This window comes from Thunnus thynnus, chromosome 8, assembly GCF_963924715.1.
Source record: "Thunnus thynnus chromosome 8, fThuThy2.1, whole genome shotgun sequence".
Taxonomy (NCBI): domain Eukaryota; kingdom Metazoa; phylum Chordata; class Actinopteri; order Scombriformes; family Scombridae; genus Thunnus; species Thunnus thynnus.
In genome coordinates this window covers 11,612,958-11,635,225 of record NC_089524.1, presented here as the reverse complement: position 1 = coordinate 11,635,225, position 22,268 = coordinate 11,612,958, and the positions used below count along the sequence as shown (strand labels likewise).

Here is a 22,268-nt window from a genome sequence, read left to right as displayed (position 1 = left end):
GTCGTATTGTTCGCACGTGCCCACAAACGACGGTCCGTTCAGCAGCCTTTGTTGCTAAGGTTGTTGCTAAGACTATTCCATGGGTGGTTCATGTTGTCCGCTCACATATTTCAGATCGGATCTACTGTTTTGGTTCACTCTCACCACTCTCATCAGCGTTGTCTCGAGATGCTGCTGTTTTCAGCAAAAAGCTAAAACCTGCCCATCTTTAAAAAACAAATTTAGTAACGAGCTCGTAGACACAGTTGGAGAATTGAGCACAGCACTTCCCTCAGAAGTTGGTGGCAATATTTACAGGGATTAAAGGAGAGTAAATATCAGATTTATATTTATCTTACTTACTTGCATGTAAACATTCACAGTTTGCCAACACATTCACAATATTAGCTTTATAAGGTGACAATTCTGTATGTCAGTCTTATGTTTACAGCTTGTTACAATCAATGCAGCTTTAAGTACAGTTATAAGGAACTTTTACTTTACTTGAGTATTTTAATCATATGTTTCATTATGATTCTACTACTTCTTTACTCCACTACATGTATCAAACAGCTGACCACTTATTAGATTTAGATTTTACATACGAATAACCATCTATCTATTATATTAGCTTTACCTACTTATGCTACGCAGGGTATTGGGAATAAAAACACAAATATGATCATAACATATGACCATCCTATTCTATGCATGCTATGTACTACATCAGTTAGGTAGCTTAATAAAGTAAATTATACCGGTATATAAAGTAGGTAAACCATCCCTAACTATACCACCTACAACTTTAAAATGCTGGCTACTCTTTAAGGTATAACTTATAATAACGTGGTACAGCACATAGATTATAATATATAATAGTATAAAGGGGCCATACTGCAAGATGCTTACTTTAATAATGTACATCTATCCTAATCTAACTTAAGTAAAATGTTGAAGGCAAGACTTTCATTTTGTAATTAAACATTTTTACATTAACGATCGCTTCTGTCATCAGGACCATCAGCACACCTGCACGTTCCCAGATAGATCAAGCTGCACACAGCAAGTTAAAGGAAAGTGTTATCACTCTAAAGATAAATTTAAATTCCACATGTTCGTCCACTTGTTTGTCAGAACTGCCTTGAAACGAAAGACGAGGCTAGAAGTTGCATGCAGTGAAATTAGGAAGGAGGAGGAGAAAATTAAAGGTGAACAGATGACGATGGACAGAAAGAAGTGAGCCAGGAATTGATGACAGGAGACAAACAGAAGTCAGGAGACAGAGTGTGTATGTGTGTGTGTGTGTGTGTGTGTGTGTGCGTGCGTGCGTGTGTGCATGCATGCGTGCGTGTGTGTGTGTGCGCTCGCGGAGGCAAAAGTGAATTGAAGCTGCAGACTCTCTCTTGTCTGGCCTGCAGATGCTGGCTGCAGAGAGCCATGCATCCCACAATGCCTTGCATCAAATTCCTCGCTCCTGATGAGCACTACACTGGACGTGAAAGATAAATAGTTTCAACGACATAACTGCCTTTAATCTAGCCCTCCAATAACATAATGGCTTACAGAGATGGCCGGCCAGCCAATTCCAACTTCAGGCAACAAGTGCTCCTTTCATCAAGTCAGCTGATTTTACAATAGAAATCCCTTGCAGCTGTTAAAATAGGAACAGTGCCATAGACTCTGCCCTGCGTTAAGGCCAGATCACACCGCCAAGCCCCTTCCCTGTCCTCTTCAGCCCTCTCGCTCTCCTCAAATTCTCATTTCAGCTTTCTTCCTTTCACTTTTACCCTCTCGCTCAGAGAAGACAGCTTCCCTTTCCTCTTCTTTCACTTTTTCTTTTCCCTCTCTCTCCCCTTCTCTTTATTTAGTTCACCATTATGCAATCTCTCTCGCTCTCCCACTGTCTCTCTCTCTCTCTCTCTTCGTTTCTGTCCTCAGACACTGAAAACAGAGACAGCCTTTCTCTCTCGGCTCAGACAGCCAAGGACAGTTCATTAAAAAAGGTCTGTCGTTTAAGCTGCTTCTTTTTTTTTTCTTTCTTTTTTTTTTGAACAAGCTGCTCCACATTGCTGTTCTTAGTCCAGCAGCCTTCACATTTAACCTTCACACTCCATAGAACAGCCTGCAAGTTATAATACACACACACACATACACACACACACACACCCTGCTGCAAGCCCTGGTTGCCCTGCCAAAGCTAGGCACCATGGGAATTGTAGTTTTCCATGGTCTGACCACTTTATCGTCTGCAAGCCTGCCAGTACATACTCTCTCTCTCTCTCTCTCTCTCTCTCTCTTTCTCTCTCTCTCCTTCCCAGTACATACTGTACCTGCTTCAGCACTGCCAGCACAAACAAACACAGCCCAGACTGATGTCAACAGCCACTCAAATAGTGGAGCTGTTGGCAAGCTGCACAGATGAATGAAGGATATATACCATTTGGCTGGAGAATACCCTATAACAGCACTGTGCACATGTGTGCTTGTGTGTGTGTGTGTGTGTGTGTGTGTGTGTGTGTGTGTGTGTGTGTGTGTGTGTGTGTGTGTGTGTGTGTGTGTGTGTGTGTGTGTGTGTGTCATGGCAGGGCAATGAATAGTGAGAAAAAAAGAGAGTGACAAGATGAATAGGGTTTAGTCATGCATGTGCACATATCTATACATGACTGTTTGTGTATTTGGATAGAGTATTATATAACAATATGAGGTTAGCAACAGAGAAAGATATTTTGCGATTAGACTCTTCATTAAGCGTTGGCCCTTATGATGATAGGAGGTAGGACAGGATCCCCCCCCCGGAGTCTAGATGCTGCTGGTGGTGGAGTGGAGTCAGCAGGTGGTTGATGGGAACCTTCGGACGAGTCTCCCTGGATATTATGGAGGTCATGGTGGATGATGGGTAGGAGGTGGGTTGCGCAATAGTAGGTCTTAAAGACAGAATGGCAGAAATGCAAAAATATTTAAAGAACGGCGTCTAGGGACTGATTGGATTGAGGAATGTGGGTATGGTATGGTAACGTTGGAATTGGGTATTAAGGGACTTTGACAGTGTGGGAAAGAGGCAGCGAAGGAGAGAAATGGAACAGGAGGAAACAGCAGACATTTATCTATAGAGATACGAAGACAGAACACGAGGGAAGAGATCTTCCTCACTGAACTTTCACCGAAGCTTCATATTGCTTGGTATTTTCTTTGTGTGTACAGTGTAATCGCCTCGTCACACCAAGTTGAGACACTAAACACTTGAACACATACGCACTTGTGAAATGTAATTTGTGGCAGTGATGATGTCATGTGGTCACCTGGACTTCTGCAGCTCTGCAGTCGTTATGTCAAGGCCCAAAATTTGAACAAGTCTTGGATTATATTGTGCCATTCTTGACAGTTTTGTAGTTATGTGTGATTTAATGTCCTCCTCCTTATTACGTCAAAAAAAAAAAAATAGACCAAACTAAATTCTACTTCACAGGGTATGTTTGGTATTGAGTTTTTTACCTAAACAAACTATTTTTCTGTGTTGCAAGATTATATATGTAACAAGAAAAAGCATATGTCTTCTATAATAATGTATTTTTATGTCTGTGCTGCTGATTTTTGAGAAGTTTAATTGTAATAATTTCAGTTTCTTAAGTTTCAGTGCTTATACTGTACATCTTTTGTTACTTGTGATGCACTAGAAATCAAGTCACTAACTTTGTTAATACCATTGTCGTGGTGTATCCATTCACAGTTTTCTGTCTGTGTATAGCACATTATGTGTATATGTGTATGCATTTACTTGAGGTAGCACTCAGTAGTTTTGTTCCAGTGCGCGAGTATTCGAGGGAAGCGAGGACATAATCAAATTCAGCTGCTTGTTCTCTGGATGTCAGCACTGACAAACATTTCCTACTCCCCAGCAGACTGTCCTCTCTGCCTTTTCTCTCTGCACCCTTCATAAGGATGTGATAAAAGACTTGCAACCTGTTATACATATTAATACGACATTTATCGCTTTCTAGCACAGGCTTCGTTGAATAGTATCACAGATTGTGTTACAATGTTGAAATCTTTGCTAAAAAAAAAAAACAGCATTCCTAAACAGATTTGATTATAATAGCCTCATGTTAACATTAGTTAAGGAGGCTTCATGTCTGGTGTTAGTGGTCCTTCATTCCTCAACCAGGTGTTCAAGAAGATGTAAAGACCAAATTAAACACCCAGCATGAGTTGCAGAGCTGCTAGAGAAGCCTGTGGTTTTGTGTAGGAATGCAGCTTTTAGGAAGTTGCCCCGCAGGAGGTTTGGCTGCTGCTTCAGTGACTATTTCATTAGTCCGCATTCAAATTCTGCATGTTTGGGTATATTTGCATTAGCTCAGACTGCAGAATACTGGCCAGAAACTAGCAAGCTAATGAAATTTTCTTTCCTGGAGAGAGTCTCAAAAGCATCTTTAGCCTTTTTCCATGACATTCACTCAACTTTGAGCTTTTGTAAACTGGGCAGATGGAACATCAGGGAAACAAAGCCCATATACTGATGTTTTAGACAAAACAGTCTCACCTCAAGATTTTTCATATATGTTATCAATTTATCCATAATTTTGTCATCTCATTTTTCCACACTGTAATTTTGCTATCTTGGTCTATTTTGGTTTTGATTTATTGCATGTCTGCTTATCCTGGAAGAGGGATCCCTCCTCTGTTGCTCTTCCTGAGTTTTTTTTCCATTTTTTTTCCCCCGTCCAATGCTTTTTTTGGAGGAGTTTTTCCTTATTTGAATCGAGGGTCTAATGTTGATAGAGGATGTTGTGCTGCACAGATTGTAATGCCCCCTGAGGCAAATTTGTAATTTGTGACTTGAATTTAGCAGCTGTCCTGGAGCTTTTGATCATATCACTTTATCTTCATCAGCAGATGGAAATTGCCTGTTATCATGGAAATTATGTTTTATTATTATTACATTTATTCTGAGAACTTTAAGGATTTTTCATTCATGTTTGTGTAAATGTTAAGGTTCAAAGTTCAGTCATGAACTTGGTAACAGCAGTAGACAAAACAATCTCCCCTCAAGGACTATTTAGCAGGTGTTCTGGAGATTTCGATTATATAACATGATCTTCATGATGTTTTATAGTATCAGAGAACAAGAACTGCACGTAAGCAAACATAAATCTGACAATGCCAATGCTACAAAGTGCAATGTCACTAGAATCAAAAGCATCAATCTGGAGCAATTTTGAGGATTTAAAACGCATAATTCTGTAAAATCAATACAATAGAAAACTGAGTAGAAAAGTTTTTTGTTTCAGGTCTTGTATGTGCCACGTATCTTGTGAATATCTTAAAAAATATGTCTATCAATTGATTCTTTTCTGTGAATGGTTGCATCCATGTATATAATGTATAGATGTGTGCAGACATACAGTAAACTGTATATGCACCATTTACTGCAGTTACATTTGAAGATTTGTACGTGCATGTGTGTGTTTGTGTGCTATTATGCGTATAGATTCGGTATATTGATACTATATGCCCTGCTCCCTGTCTGTATGCATGTGTGTGCATATGTGTGTTTAGGTGGGGTGAAGCCTTGCTCTCTCAACTGCCTGGCAGAAGGATACAACTTCTACACAGAGCGTGCTCCAGCTGTGGTTGACGGCACGCCTTGCCGAGACGACTCCTTGGATGTGTGTGTAAACGGAGAGTGTAAGGTGAGATTAGACCTTTCTATGTGTGTGTTTGTACACATCCGTGCAAGTGTTTGATTGAAATACAAGCCGCTAGATGTGAGCGCACAGTTAGGAGGATAGACACTAGACTGTCTTCAACTGAGATAATATTGTTTATAATCGCTCTCTAGACTGGAAAGCCGCCACTGTCTAGTTTACACAGTGACTGCTGACGATCATCACAATCAGCTGCTGAATTTAACTGAATCTTAACTTTGGCAGCAATCTCACATTCCCATTATCAATGCTCTCTCTTAATCCCGGTTGTTAATGAAAACAAAACATCAAACTGCTGTTCATTTTCCTGAAGTGGAGACCGCCTGGAGCTCCTGGAACCCGTTTTGACACCCACATGGCCCATTTGTTAAAGGACGCGGACAAAAAAATAGTAATAGTGTGCAGCGTATGTGGTTGCTGCTGATTCTCCATCTATTGTTAGTTCCACCTCTTGTTTATGTTGGATGTAGCTCTACTCCAACAAATAAGTAGAAGGTTTAGACATGGAAGGAAAAGATGTGAACAGAAAAAAGGCTTAGAGAGGCTCTAAACCTCAGCACATCCAGCTTGTTGTTTTGTGGTTTCTTGCAGTTTTGAGGAGTGCCAAAAGATTTTCAGCTAAGCAGCTCCCCCTCTGCTGCCCCTTACCCCACATGATCTTGCTTTATTTGAAGTGTCGAAGGTAGACTACAGAGCTGAGGAAGGCTGGAGTCCCTGAACTCATCCAAGGAGAGGATTTTGTTTATCAACATCGCCTTTCTGATCCCTCCTCCTCCTCCTTCTCCTCCTCCTCCTCCCTTCTCTCTTTTTCTCGGTACTCTGCTCTGTTCTACTCTGTAGGAACTCAGTGACCCTCCAGCTCAGCTGTTAGTCTGTCTGCACTGCAGGCTGGCTTTCATTCACTGCGGTCTTATTATCTCTCTCTTTCCCTTTCTGACTCTCTACATCTCTCCATTCCTTCCTTTCCCTTCCTCTCGCGAGTTTTCTGTCTGCATGAGTCCAGTCAGAGCCTCTTCCTCCCCTCTCCTTCTGCACTATCGTCACCTCTCGTGTTTTTTATGCACACATAAAACTTCAAACACAGTGTAGAGAAATCTCTATCTCTTGTTTGCAGCCTCATGCTGGCTCCGCTTCCAAAGTTGTGGTCTGACAATTAGGAGGGGGGAGAAACAGAAGGAGAGAGGGAGAGGTGGGGGAGGAAAAAGGCCCCAGGAACAGATGGTCCAGTTGAACACAACATGCCGCTGCAGACGAAAGGCATGTCCTGCTGGAGCCCCTTTTTTCCCGGATCTGTTGGACAAAATATACAGTAACAAAACATTTGCAACACCTGTTCTTTCACGAAATTAATGGACCAGGTAAAACCAGGTGAAGGCTATCCACTCTGAGTGATTTCACCTGTTGATCTACTTCAGTCTGAAGTGTAGAAGATAGATCACAACACATGTCTTGGTCTTGAGATTTATTAACTGACGCACTGTAGCCTGTACCGTACATTTACTGCCAGATTGACAACTTACTGCTAACCTTTTCTTCTGCTCCGCTCACATTCACCATAACTTTTCTGCCACTCGCTCAACCACACACTCGCTATGCACACACATTATGCACTGCCCTATGCCTTAATGGAGCTACGCTACTCTTTTAACAGTACCTTTCACGTAGATGTCCTTTGGAGAATGAGGAGAGGGAGGATGACTCAAAACAACTCCAGTGATGTAGGGTGTTATCGTGCCCACACTGTGTGCGAGTGAAGATCATTAGTAGCCCATTGATGTTAATGATCTTGTGGAATTTTAGCAGCAGTGCTCATGATTCTGCAGAGGCGGTGCGCCGCTGCAGAATGAATATAGGGGGAAACACAGCTGACATGCCATTTGTTGCAGCTATACCATAGCATCTCTTTCCTGTGGTTAGGTTAGGCAGAGCAAGACACTCAAAGGCAAGGAAACAGAGATATAATAGAAACAAGGTATTTATTTTAAAGGCTGGGGAAAGGGAATGCAGGCCTAAGAAGCTTGGGCTGGTAACTGGGAAACTGGGGCTGAGTCTTTGGCTGGAAGCTGGGAAGAGCATGGATCCAGGGCTGGGAAGCAGGGCTGACAAAACGAGACGAGGGGCCAGAGCCAGAGCAGACTGAACTTCAGAGAACAGGAGACAGGGTTAGGCGAGGGAAAACAGGATAAATGCAGGTGAAGTGGCTTGGAGCGTAGTAACACTGACGGGTAGCAGAGTCTACAATCTGGTTTGGTGGTAGTGGCAGAGCTGGGTATTTGTAGAGAGCTTGATAACGGTGATGAGGTGCAGCTGGTGTGGCTCTGCTCTGACTCCACTACACCTGTCTCCACTCACACAATAGCACACATACACACAGGGAGAGAGAGGGAGAGAGAGCCACTCGGAGAGTGGCAGCAGGTTAGGCAGACACAGGATCATAACACCTGTGGGTTTGCTTAATTTGGAGTTTCCACTGACAAACATTCCCTATTTCTCGCTATTAAACGAAACCCTTGAAATTAATTTCAACATGAATTTGCTTATATCTGCCCATCATGGTGCTGTGGGTATTTTCACTTTTGGGACATTGTGTTAGTCTTTTATATGAACTTATGTATTATCGGACTCTGTCTCATTTAAAGTTTTATTATATTTCAAGACCACAAACAGCATAATATGCATTCTGTATTGTTCTGTCAGTCGGCTGTAGCTCAGGTGGTACAGTGGGTTGGTGATCAATCCTGTCTATATGTCAGTGCTTCCTGGAGCAAAACACTGAACCCCAAAATGCTCCTGATGTGTGCAGGAGTCGATTTTGGACAAAAGCATCAAATTGAAAACTGAATTTGAAAATCATATCTATTTCAGTTTGTAAGTGATTCTGTGATCTGTGTGACAAATTTAACACTATCTCTACCATGCAAATGCTGACACACCATTCGGATCAAATGAACATAATATAATGTCCTCAGTGATCTCTGGGAAACGCTGGCCTCCTGCTAGATGAGACCTTTCTCATTTTAAACTGCTTTAAGTCTCTAATGTCCATATTATAAAGCCACCAGATAACCCTGGTAACTGTAGCGTGAATCACCGTCTTAACTCTGGATTTAGTTTTGAACTGTGATCTAATCAATGTAAAAGTAATAATAAACTTAAGCCTCATTATCCCTCTCTACAATAAGCAACTGTCACTTGGATATATGAGAATGAGAGCAGTTGCTATTCATTCTCTACACTTTTGTTTAGGTTTGGTTCACTGTTAAAGAGTTTGAGTAAAACCACCTGCTCCGCTCATCATGAAACTTATTTATGTCGACAGCTATGAGTTTAGCAACCTAAGAGCATTATGTCTGCGCAGGATCAGAAAACACATCTGGACTTACCATCTGATATTTCTGTGTTTTAGAAAAGTGGTCTGGAAGACATTAGAGGTAATCCCTCAGCCCGGCCTCTGACACCTCTCGACTTACTGACTGTGCCCCTTCACCCATGACCCCGACTGACCCTGCAAGCTCATTCGTTTCTCCCTTCTTGCAGCACGTAGGCTGTGATCGAATCCTCGGCTCAGACGTTCGCGAGGACCGCTGTCGGATCTGCGGAGGTGACGGGAGCAGCTGCGTGTCTGTGGAGGGAGTCTTCAACGACTCTCTGCCCGAAGGAGGTACAGAACTAAAACACTCTCCCAGTTATCTCATCAATTTTCCTTTGGGAGCTACTTCCATATAGGTTTCTGCACATAAAGATGAAGATTTTGATCTGCATTGATATAATTGGCAGGTTGGAAAAAGGGTTTAGTTTCTGAATTCAGCATTGGAACAGTCTCTACTCTTCTGAGATTCAGATTAGGTGAACATGAGGCATTTACCATGAGAAGCTATGCAAAGTAATTGCTCTGCTGTCCCAAAAACGTGCACATGCAACCTTTGGATTCTGATACTGGATCCTGGATTGTGGATGCACCTTGGAAATCTGCCTTGCAATGTGAGTTAGTATACCCCAGACATTCAGAATGTATCATATAATTGTCTGTTCACATGCAAACTCTGTTCACAGCAGCATACTGTTACAGTTATTTATTTGATAAAGCCAACAAAACTTCCACATTGCTGCAGAACAATCATTTATTTCAGCACCTGCTGTTCTGGGTGTTTCTGATGAATGCTAAAAGATAAATGATATGTATAGCTGAGTGTTGATTCAGCCCAGATTTTAGGTTGGCAGCCACTAGTTATAACCATCATTGTGTCTGCATTGACCACAGGGGACAAATTTTTATCACTATTTTACGTCAATGAATTCCTGAGTAGTTCTTTTTATTGTCCTATAGTGAACACTTCTGCAGTTTATCAGTCCATCAATAGAGGCTTTATATAAAGTTGACAGGAAGATATAAATGTGTATCATCTGCATACAAAGGCAGCAATGTTTTATGTTTATTAATTATGTGACCAAGGGGAAGCATGTAAACAGAGAAAAGAATAGGGCCCAGAATCAATCCCTGAGGTACACAGCAAGTAAGTTTTGTAGACGAGGAAATTAAGCAACCAAGTTCAACAGACAGATGCCTGAGAGAGAGAGATTTAAACCACTCCAGAGCCTTGATGCATATTGTGTCGACTGAGGAAGATGTTGCCGTAAGGTCAAACAAGATTAGATGGGGCAAAGGCCAGCAGCGGCTACTAAGTGGAGGTTCTTTGACACACAATGTTCAGACCTAAAACCACTGGAATATTTTCAAACAGTTGAAATTCTATATTTAATCAGTTGGGTATAAAACACTTTTTTAAGACCTTTTACAGAAAAGGGAATTTTGAGATAGGCTGAAAGTTACTAAGAACTGAAGGGGTCAAAGCTTTTTAAGAAATGGGTGGATGTAGGCATGTTTAAAATAAACAGAGCAAGGAATTTGACAGATGTGTGGTCCTATAAATAAACACATCTACAAATAAAGATTACACATCCTTATGTATGAATGAACAAATACGGAGAGTCTGGTCAGCTCAATATCACATACAGATGCACACTAAGGGTTCCTGAGCCAACACATGATCTCTGAGGAAGCACACATAAATACATACAGTACATATACATACCATACACTGTATATATGTACATACATACATATATTTATCCACCAGCCACCCAGGGACACGTGGCAGACAGATTTAGGTGAGGTCCGACCAGTGTGGCTTGAGGTCCGGCTGCTGTTGGATCTATTCTGGGTTACATTCTCCCCGCAACACCAACTTCAGAGTCTCTCACCCAACTGTCAACACCACTCACCCCCATCCAGGATTCCTCAGAGTGGACACACCCTGAGCAGGCAACCATGCTCTGGACCACAGCAACCAGGCCACTCTGTCAACCCCCGCTGAGGTCTCAACTACCCTCAAAAATATCTGACATTATTGCCTTAAAATTTCGTTAGTAAGGCTGAAGTCTAAACTGTAGGTTGTTAAGTCATGTTTTAGTCATGTGGCATCTATGGTCTGGAGCCAAAATCTGATAAATCTTGTTCCTCTGTGCCGTGGACCATTGTTGTCTAAAAGCGATTAAAAAACAGGCATTAGTCCCACATACAGTGCATTGTCCTACTGCCGTAAATACTCAGCAGTGTACCTCATTCTACACTATTAACTTGTGTTTGAGTAACATTTGCTAAAATCTAAGTAGCCTATATATTCATGACCTATTTGTAAAGATCTTCTGTAGGAACCAATGGGCTTGAGCCTGAGTAGGGAAAGTATTGAGAGACATAAAGTTCCCTCTTTGTGTTTCCTTGGACAGTGTTGAGCTTTGGTGGAAGTATAGTAACAAAAAGAGGGACTTTGGCTCTAAAAAGACTGTAACATTGAAAGATATCTACTCGATTTGACTCATTTGGATGGCTAAAGCTTCATATCAGCCCCAGATAAACTTTTACAAATACATTTTTGTACAGGAGGACTGTTGATTTTGGCCCCCATCATCACAGCTTTATGAATGGATCTTCTAATGGCCAGTATGAACAGGAGGAATGATTACAGCAAGAAAAACACTACTTTCAATGTTCATTTGGGCACCTGACTATTGCTTTAAAACAGACTTGAAAATGTTTGAACCCGTCCTTTAATCTGCAGCTGTAACAGCCTCCTGTCTTCTGGGAAGGCTTTCCATAAGATTTTACAAGCTGGCTGCAGGGATTTGCTCCCATTCAGCCACAAGAGTGATGTTGGGCGATAAGGCCTGACTCACAGTGGGCTTTCCAATCTATCCAAAAGGTGTTTGATTGGGTTAAAATTGGGTTTCAGGGTCTGTGGACAGGGGTCTTCACATATTTTTGATCATATACTGTAGTGTACATTTCTCAAATGTAAGTCATTTTGTCCATAAAAAGTTGAGTTAAATGAGTTCAGTTGAGTTCACCCTTTAAAATGTACGTAGTCCTAAAGGCCATATACAGTAGGTCTGAACTCAGTCACATCTACATTATACCCTGGTCTCATCTCTTACCCTTTAGCTTCAGCTCCAGCACAAACTCCAGGACCAGGATTGGAGGGGTATTCTGGGCACAGACAGATTTATGACAAGCAGAATCTCTCAGTCATGTCTACAGCAAGCTGTGAACTCCTAAAGCCTTGAGCCAGCACTTTTCCTTTCTGCTTCTGTGATTTGAATATGTCTACTGACACAGAAGGCAGCAGAGCACAAGTGAATAAAAACCTGTGCAGCACAGAGTAACTCAAGTCACAAAAATAATTAAACTGATCCTTTTATCTTCACCTCTGATGCTCTGTTACTATAAGGGAGTGATAACACTGTCCACAGTATGCAGAGAGTGTTTTATGACCCTGAGATTGAGCCAAACTATTGAAGCTACACCATAAAATAGGAAAATAAAAAACAGAGTTCCCTCATCCCAGTAAAGAGGTTTTTAAAAGGTGTATAAAGGTGTAATGTCCCTTTAAGTCCTTTCCATCTGTCCAGCTTGTGGCTCTGGTAGGCGGTTAGGGGTTACTGAAGTGTCAAGGGCCAGGGGGGTTTACAGCTCCTTTGCTCTGTTTACCACACAGGTCCCTGATTGCTAACAGAAGAACTTATTTCTTGCACTTTTGCTCTCTCCATGTCTGTCTCTGAGGCCAGGCTGAGCAGCCAAAAACCTCAGACTCTCTATTCCCTCTAATCTTCCACGCCTCCATCTAGAAAACCCAGAGCAGGGTCAGTCCCACCTCTCAGAGCTCCATGGAGAGGTCACGGGCCAAGCCTCTCCTTTCCTCTTGTGGTCAAAGCACTGGAAGGAATTTTTTTATTCCTTCTTCCTCTAGTGAGGCTGAAGTTATTTGCAGGGCTGCAGCGGCAGGGCTTGTTGGCTGGACAGCAGAGCAGAGCTGAGAAAAGCAGAGCAGAGGTGAGATGAGCATAAAAAGAAAGGGACAAGAGACCAAAACAGATGGAGAGTAGAGAAGTAGAGAGGAGAAGCCGGCTCTTGGCATAGTTTTCGCTCTCTAGCAAAGAGCCGAGCAGAGCAGCTGAGGCCGGCTGCCCAGGAATGCAGCTGGAATCTGAAGCCTCTGCTTAGTCCATCGGCATCCCACAGAGCTAAACACTACTTATGCATCACTCCCCCTATCCCCAGTGAATAAACCTTCACCTTGCTTTCATTTTTTTGACTTTGTGTGTGTGTGTGTCTCTCAGGTTATGAAGAGGTTGTCAGAATCCCTAAAGGATCCGTGTTCATCCACATACAAGAGCTCAACATCTCCCTAAACTACCTTGGTAAGACAGCATTCAAGCTTATTGTCTCCTTTCAATGTAAATAGTTAAAGAAATAGGCTTTTGATGACGTGAACCACAAGTTGGTCTTTTTATGAGTTTTAAAGCAATAGGACATGCCTGTGTGAATATCTTATCTCTTCTGGAATACACCAACACTTTGGGAAAGTTGCTGTCTCATGTCACAGTAGGAAAAGCTCAGGTGTAAATAATAAAAATTAATGATGGCTGCTACAGTTTCAGGGTCATTTCTTTGTCCATGCTGACTCACAGTCTTCTGTGCTTTTCCCACAGTAACGAGTCGAAATGTCAGTTGTGAAAGAGGCCCATATCATTTTCATTTCTGTATATCTGTTTCATGCAAAAACGCCAGCTGAATGCACCAATATTAAACTGATATAGAGAGTTTATCACACCAGACTTTTGGACTTGTAGTAGAAAAAGCACAGTGTCACTAATAACATTAATAAAGGTTCTGTTTCGTTTATGTAACCAATTAAATGAGTGTGCATGCATGCAGCATATGAGGGCCCTAAAACAGGAACACCTGAATGGAATACAGCAGTTAATATTAATAATGTTTTTTAATGGCACCTGTGCTCCACCTGCTAAAATGTCTGCCATAAAAACACAGAGGTAGCTCACGACGTTTGTTTACCCAGCTAATGCCGCACTCACGTCACATTGTTCAGACCATAATTATGAGCAGCTGAGTCAGGAAAGCTGTTCATATCAACCTCATAGACAAAATTATGAGATATCAGGAATTTCTGACAGCTACGATATCTCCCACTCGCTGAAAAGAACCATAAAAATGTCTACAAACTTGTGGCAAAATGGCTGCAAACCCACCACCACAGGCACAGTTACATCTAAATAAAGTCCAGTGGATTCAGCTAATTAAAAAGGAGCTATACATTATTTGTGTGTATCTGGTTTCACTAGTTAATGAATTGCTACAATTATGTAATGCAGCAAAAGTAGCTATTTTTCTATTTAACTGTGTGACTACAAGCCAAGCATTGGAGGTAACCACCAGCATGCTCCCAAGCTGGTGTAAAAGGAGGTTTCTTATTCTTTCTATTACACTGGAGGTGGGGGGAAACAGCTAGCCTTGCTCATCAGACATGCACTCCACACAACTCCAAATCCGTCTGATGCTATATATTAATATTTAGAACAGAAAAAGATGCGTCATAAGGTGCCTCAGATGAACTAAGTGACAAATCAGTGCATTTATTTCTTCCTTTTCTTCTGTGTCTCAGTGCTGAGGAGTAAAGGTGATCAGTACTTTATCAATGGGAAGCTGACCATTGACACGCCGCGCAGGTTCGAAATTGCCGGAACAACCTTCCACTATAGGCGGCCTACTGATGGACCAGAAACTCTTGAGGCTCTGGGGCCAACAAATATGACCCTCATTGTCATGGTAAGAACAGAAGCTCAGCACTTTTTCTGACCAAAGAATCCCCGCAACAAGTCTCATGATTAATGTGCGACAGTTTGGTAAAAAGGGATAAAAAATCAATATTTGCTTTGATAAAATAAAGAGGAGAAGTGAGAATGTGTAATGCAAATGTTTTGTTGTGTGTGTGTGTGTGTTTGTTTGTGTGTATAGGTGCTGGTGAGGGAGGAGAATCCAGGGATCCACTATCGTTTCAACCCCCCACTCAGCAGGGATCCACTGAGCGGCTTTTCCTGGCACTACACATCCTGGTCACGCTGCTCAGCTCTCTGCGCTGGAGGTAGACGAACACACATAACAACAACAATAACAACAGACAAACAAAGCAGGACATTGCAGTGACTTATCCTAACCTAACTTACCTAACCATCACAACTATATGCCTAAATCTAACAGAGAGCAAAAAAAAACAAATCTAAGCCTGAATATTGAATGTTTTACCTTGTGGAGACAGTTTTTGTTGAAGGAGAGCATTTATACACACGTCACGTAGGCGCAAGGCTAATAGAAAGCAGCATCAATGAAAAAAGTAACGCCACACCCTCCACATTTTTTGTTTTTATGTAACAAAATAACACACTGTTTTGTAAAGCCTTGTGTAAAGGCGGTACTAGCTTTGAGAACTCATGTTGGCATGTGTGTGTTTCATCAGGAAGGAAATTAAATTAAACATGAAAGTTTGAGACATTCCCACTCTTTTCATCTCCCTGTCTCTCTCCTCCTGACTTTCTCTCTCTCTCACACACACACACACGGATGTACAAACACACAGATGCACTTACACACACATACAGAGGCCCGTAAAAACACACAGTATAAATCCCTGCTGTAGACCAACACTGACCCAGTGAAACCACCATGGGAGTGGGAGAGTCCACGTTGAGAACAGAGCGGTTCACAAGCTCAGAGGCTTTGGAGATATCACACATAGTCAATCTCCCTTTTCCCCTCTCATGCCTTTGTGAGTTAATGATCCATGCTGCTGTACCTGATAAGAGCTCATTTTCCTCTCTGAGAAATAAATTCTTTGGCTTATGTAATGTGGAGTGAAGGATGTGAACGTGGAGGGTGAACAATAAGCAGGGTACTGGCACTGACGTTTTTTTAAGAGGGGATACTTTTGTTCTTTTATTAAATAATTTCAGGAATGTCACATTGACTCCATGAACTTCAGTGAGAGGCTTAGCTGATTTCTTTTTTTGTTTAAGACTGGAATTAGGGTGCCATTGAAAACTACATGGGAAATATCAGCCAACAGACATCAGACGCTGTATTTCTGTGATTCTTAAAGGCCCATATGAACTCTGACAGAGGTTTTTCCTTGCTGTAATCATTCCTTCTGTTCATACTGGCTATTAAAAGATCCCCTTCAAATGTGCTTTCAATGTAAGTGATGGAGGCCAAAATCCACAATGTGTCCACACAGTCATTTTGTGCAAAAATGCATTTAAAAGTTTATCTGCGGCTTATATGAGGCTTCAGCAGTCTGAGTTAATCATATCAAGTGGATATCTGCCACATTTACAGTCTTTTTAGCATCAAATTCCCTCTTTGTGTTTCCTCAGACAGTGTTTCCCTGTTGAGCTTTGGTGGAAGTATAGTAACAAAAAGAGGGACTTTGGCTCTCTGTATGACTGTAATGTTGAAAGATAACTACTTGATTTGACTAATTTGGACGGCTGACGCTTCAGATAAACTTTTAAATACATTTTTGCACAGAAGGAGGACTGTGGATTTTGGCCCCCATCACTTACATTATAAGTACATTATGAAGGGATCTTCTAATGGCCGGTATGAACAGGAGGAATGATTACAACAAGAAAAATCTGTTTCAGGGTTCATTCGGGCACCTGATTATTGTTTTAAGACAGACTTTAAAAAATTGTGAACCTGTCCTTTGATATATTGGTGGTTCATTTTTGCAGCCAGTCAACTGCTAAAAAGTTTTAAACTCCATAATTTAGGTCACCTGGGTGAGAATTTAGAACAATCTGTTGCTGTTCTCAACAGACTCAAAGCAGAATTTTAGGAAAGGTCTCTAACTGCACTCAAACCAGGGACATTGCAGTTCATGATTAGTGCCTTAAACCCTTAACGCCACCAGAGCGCTCCCCAACAGACACTTTCAGAGATAATTAATCGGAGCAATGTGGCAGGATCCTTCTCGTAAAGTAGCACAGGCTTCAAAACAACTAACACTGAGAGTCAGTGCGTATCCCTAATGCCTTCTTGTACATTTGTCTTGTCTCACCTGTCAGGTGTACAGACCCAGCAGGTGGTGTGTAAGAAGCAGGGAGATCATTCAGTCGTCTACAACCACTTCTGTGACAAGAAGAACAAACCCAAAGAGAAGAGGAGATCCTGCAATACTGAGCCATGCTCCCCAAGGTAAATATTTGGCATTGTAGTATTTTCTTGTATGTTAGATGTATTTCTTGATGATTTCTTGCTTGTGAGAAACATTTTTTTAAATGCACATTTTTGTTTTATGTGAGTGTCTGAGTTTCTTTATGTCTTCTTTTATTGTTTTATCAGACTTACACCTCCCATCATACAATCTATCTCCACATCAGACAAATTTTGGTGAACTTTGCTTTAAACTTTTTCTTCTAGATAAAATTTTAGTATTGTTTCCTGTTTGTAGTTATACTAGTTCTAGTTTTCAGTTTTAGAGTAGGGTTAGCTTTAGCTTGTTTGTAGTCCCTGTTTGGCGACATGCAGCTTGTAAATGATATTTGGATGATTGTATAGGTGCTTCAGTGTTGTGAATGTTCAGGTTTCATTCTACACTCACACTATAGTAGTAATCACAGTGTATACTTCATCTTTAGGCCATCATTTTTACACTGTGCTTGCCTTGCATTCCTACCTGTTTGTAAAGTATAATATCCTGCTGTAGTGTGTTCATTGATAAAGTACATCATACAATGCGAGTGAGGAAAAAAAACAAACTGAGTGTCAGGCTGCTCTTGGCCTCTAGCTGGTGGACAGGAGAGTGGTCGGAGTGCAGCCGCAGCTGTAACGGAGGACTGCGTACACGGGAGGTGTTATGTAAAAGGAGGATCTCTGCGTCAGAGGAGAAGGTCCTGGACGACTCAGCCTGCACCCCCACACGCCCCTCACTCACTGAGCCCTGCAGCAACCACAGCTGCCCCCCTGAATGGCTGGCCCTGGACTGGTCAGAGGTAGGCAGACATCAAAGGTCTCCCGTCATGCAAGTACACAGGGAAATTCCCCAATTCATGGCTGAATTTGAACCAATATTTCAGTTTTCTGAAAAATTCCTCTCAGATGAAGCAATAGTTTCTTTTCCAGTTGAACCTAAGAAACCCACACATCTGCCAGGAGAAAGGAAGAACACCTTAACCATGAAATACACAACAGAAGCACGAAGCAGACCAATAGATCACATGGAACATGTTGCTGCAGTCATGAATACATATTGTTTAGACTTGTCATGTGGGAATCCCCTGACCTATTTTTAATTCTGACCCTTAAGTTCGAGCAGCCTCGTGGAGTGTAGGTGTGTTAAGTTTCTCTGTGTTCCAGTGTAGCTGTAATTCTGTAAAGACTTTATTTTTAAGACACATCTTGTCAAGTCTTTCTTGTGCTCCTGAATAGTGCTTCTCTACATCCTCCACTTTGTTCCTGGAACTAAACTTTGTTCTCACAGTTCAAAAATGAATTCAAACCAAACTGAATGGTGTCAGAAGTGCAGCAGTGCTCAACTTTTCTCTGACGTCTTGTGTAACGTAGTGATGGCACATGCAGGAGAGGGATTACGTCCAGCTGATTTACAGGAACTAAGCAGACTCTTGACTTTGTTTTTTATACTGCTGCTGCCCTCTGCTGAGTGGTTTAAGATGAGGATTTCTTTTTTTCATGCATGTGACCGCAGTGACCCCCTGCTGCACCCTCCCATTGCCTCCAACTCCCTGCCTTGCCGCCTCATGTTTCCCCTTTTCCCCCCTCTTTCTTCATCTCCAACTCTGTCTGCAGTGTACGCCCAGCTGTGGTCCTGGCTACAGGCACCGTGTGGTCTTGTGCAAGAGCGGGGAGAGCGGCGACACGCTGCCAGAATCCAAGTGCCCCAAGCATGGCCGACCCACCTCCAGAGTACGCTGTAACCTGCAGCGCTGCCCTCCCCCACAGTGGGTGATGGGTCCCTGGGGAGAGGTACGAAACTGTACACCTTTCCTGTCATTCACTTCTGGTTTATTCTTTGTCCTATTCATTTAGCTCATACTCTATATGTTTTATGCAAATCTTTGTCTGTTTTGTTGTATAATACAATAACCAGCTGCTCAACTATCAGCAGAAGTGGTTTCACTACCTGTAAAAACTGTCTCTGACTCAGTAGCTGTTGAATAAATAGAAATATACCAATTAGAATCAGCAATGACGTCCTTCATGGATAAACAGCCATACGTCATAGATACAGTATAGGTAATTATGAAAAAGGCACTTGTAGAAAAGGACTTATAGAAAATATATTCTCATGTTGCCAGATGTAATGTAACAAGACTAGCGTCTCTGTGAGGTTGTAATGCTTATTGTGAAGAAAAACAAACAGTTCAATAGATAAAAGTTGAGGTCCAAAATTTGTTTTTAATATTTAGCAGTCGTGCTGAAGTAAAAGTAGTATAATTGGCCGAAAGTGGTGTTAGAGGGCCTTTTGCAATCAGAAGGGTTTATCATGTTGTGAACATAAAAGTGTTGTATATGTGGCAGCATTACATACTTTATGTGTGTGAGGATGGTGTGAGCAGAAAGATCAACATGTAAAGTCACTTGTCAGAGTTTATTATGTAATAGTATGTTATGTTGGGTGAGTAACAATGTGACAAATAAGCTAGAGAGATGTAAGAAATACAGTATTTTTTCTGAATTTGGTATTGATCGTCATCTCTGCACAGTTTAAACATTATCGGTGTTTTTCTTGTGTGTGTGTGTATTCAAATAGGACTTAACACAAAGTGCAGTTGAGGCTTTGGGGGACTGTCATTCATTTTGAGGTGTTTTTGGTCATTAACTAAAGTTTTCAACATGATGATAAAGGTGCTGGACACACATCATTAAAGTTACCAGACCATGAATGTCTGCACCAAAAGACATATTAATACATCTGAAAGTTGTCAAGACATTTCACTCTGAACCACAAATATCAAATATCTCATGGTGCTAGAAAAAAAGACCGAAGTCAGTAAGATTCATCCTCTGGGAGTCATGAATGTATCAGGTTTTATAGCAATCCATCAAGTTGCTAAGATATTTTAGTCTGGACCAAAGCGGTGGGACTGCTGACAGACCGACATTGATAACATAGATTCTTGTCAACAGCGTGGCTAAAAAACACCACAGTAATGACAGCACCAAACACACCAAAAGAATGAGAAATTCCATCAATATTGTACATGTACAATATACTTGAACTATGTACATACTGGTGTTTAAGTCTTACTGATATATGGGGCGGCTGTGGCTCAGGAGGTAGAGCAGGTTGTCCACTAATCAGAAGTTTGGTGATTCGATGTTGAAGTGTCTTCGGGTAAGATACTGATACCGAATCACTCCCGATGGTTGTGCCAGCACCTTGCATGGTAGCTTGCCACCATGGGTGTGTGTAAATGCAGCTATATATTTATTTAATAAAAACGACTGTGGTCAATCTACTCAGGCATGGAAATTTGATTATTTTTTAGTTACAGGGGAAACAAAGTATGTGTGAAGGGATTCAGTTTCGGCACACCTTTGGTTCCAGATTCAGAACCACTCCGGTGTCTGTCCACGCTGGTCCATAGTTTTGATATTATGCTCTGTTTCATAGCACGGTTCTTTACTTTATATCTGCACAAGACAATTCTGCATGTTGGCAGCTTTGAGTGGCAATAAAACTAACTGAAAGTGAACACAGAGCCCAATTCATAATAGGAAAAGAAGTCGTCATTTTTTATTTCCTTCATCTCACCTTATGTTTTAATCCTGTTTGAGCCACATATGATATGTTGTAGGATTAAAGAAATACTTGGTCATTTCTGATGCTAGGGCAGCATGTTACTGTCAGTGCAGGACGTGCTGTGTATCCGTATGTTAAATGTGTTTTCCTGTTGCAGTGCTCTGCCAAGTGCGGTCTGGGTCAGGAGATGCGTTCGGTGCAGTGTCTGACTCACACCGGCCAGCCGTCCAATGAGTGTCTGGAGCATCAGCGGCCAGCAGCCATGCAGCAGTGCAAGAGCAAATGTGACCTCAGTCTGCCCATCAGTACAGACAACCCTGAAGGTCAGAGGTCAAAGTTCACTGCCTCCAGTCTCATATTTCACTGAAATAACAACATGAAGAGAGATTGTATTTGTGTTGGCAAAGTTTAAAATTGTTATGCTGAAATTAAGGTTTTGATTTGTTGAACATTATTAAAAAATTTTATTTGGAATTTTATTTGAAATTCCAGTTTTTGGGGTTAGTTAAATTATTTTGAACACATATTTTGAGACTCACAGTGAGGTGAAATAAAGGGTTTTTGAGTCTGAGCTGGCAGTATACCTCAAGAATGACATCATAAACAGATGTTAATGACTAATGCAGTAGTTCAAGCCTTTTTTATTGTTTGCAGTTGTAAAATTGTAATGTTTATATACAAATTAATGTGGCTGAACATGTTAAACTCCCATCACACGTACTCCTAGCCGAGTCTTCCTTTCAATAACACGCGTTAGCTGAATCAGTATACTGTTATGTACACACATGTAGAACATACATGCACTTGCCTGTACATACATATTCACATATACAGAATGCACACATCCAGAAACGTTGCAATAACAGAATAAAATGTAAGCTGTATCATGCATTTTAGAAACAGAGACAAGAATAAAATAATAAAAAGAGGTGGGATAAATAGTCTTATATTAACTTCCATGTTTTCATCTAAATACATTATAACAAGTTGCCATGTTGTGTGGAACCAGGATGCATTGCTTCTTGTGGCATATTTGATTTTCTCAAATTTCAACACATTCATTAATTCTATAATCCACAAGCTAAATTTCAAAAGTTTTGCACTACATCCTCCAAATTAAATATTTCAAGTCTCTCTAGCGTTAAAAGTGGGAAATGAGATCATATTCAAATATAATACAGACACTGCTGTAGAAACGTAGCATTATAATGCAGGAATTAATCTCTTCTTTGTCTGTCTCCCCTGTAGAGTGTAAAGATGTGAACACTGTGGCCTACTGCCCCCTGGTGCTCAGGTTCAAGTTCTGCAGCCGGCCATATTTTAGACAAATGTGCTGCAAAACCTGCCAGGGACACTGACCTAGACACCATGGACCTTACAGCATCCATCTTTGGGTCCTGTACACACAGACAAA

General features: G+C 41.4%; 1 protein-coding gene across 5 annotated transcripts in view; it reads left to right on the top strand.

Moving 5' to 3' along the window:
• Positions 1 to 22,268, top strand: part of adamts10 (ADAM metallopeptidase with thrombospondin type 1 motif, 10) — a 59,904-nt gene extending 37,636 nt beyond the window's left edge. For 3 of the 5 annotated variants that reach the window (XM_067596474.1, XM_067596472.1, XM_067596475.1), the window contains 10 exons: positions 5,533 to 5,666; positions 9,219 to 9,342; positions 13,356 to 13,436; positions 14,699 to 14,862; positions 15,052 to 15,178; positions 17,157 to 17,286; positions 17,861 to 18,083; positions 18,898 to 19,074; positions 21,012 to 21,177; positions 22,103 to 22,268. In XM_067596474.1, the coding sequence (XP_067452575.1) occupies positions 5,533 to 5,666; positions 9,219 to 9,342; positions 13,356 to 13,436; positions 14,699 to 14,862; positions 15,052 to 15,178; positions 17,157 to 17,286; positions 17,861 to 18,083; positions 18,898 to 19,074; positions 21,012 to 21,177; positions 22,103 to 22,212 (1,436 nt within the window). In that variant the 3' untranslated portion in view covers positions 22,213 to 22,268. The remainder of the gene's footprint in view (positions 1 to 5,532; positions 5,667 to 9,218; positions 9,343 to 13,355; positions 13,437 to 14,698; positions 14,863 to 15,051; positions 15,179 to 17,156; positions 17,287 to 17,860; positions 18,084 to 18,897; positions 19,075 to 21,011; positions 21,178 to 22,102) is intronic. The other 2 variants (XM_067596473.1, XM_067596476.1) reach the window with 1 other exon arrangement.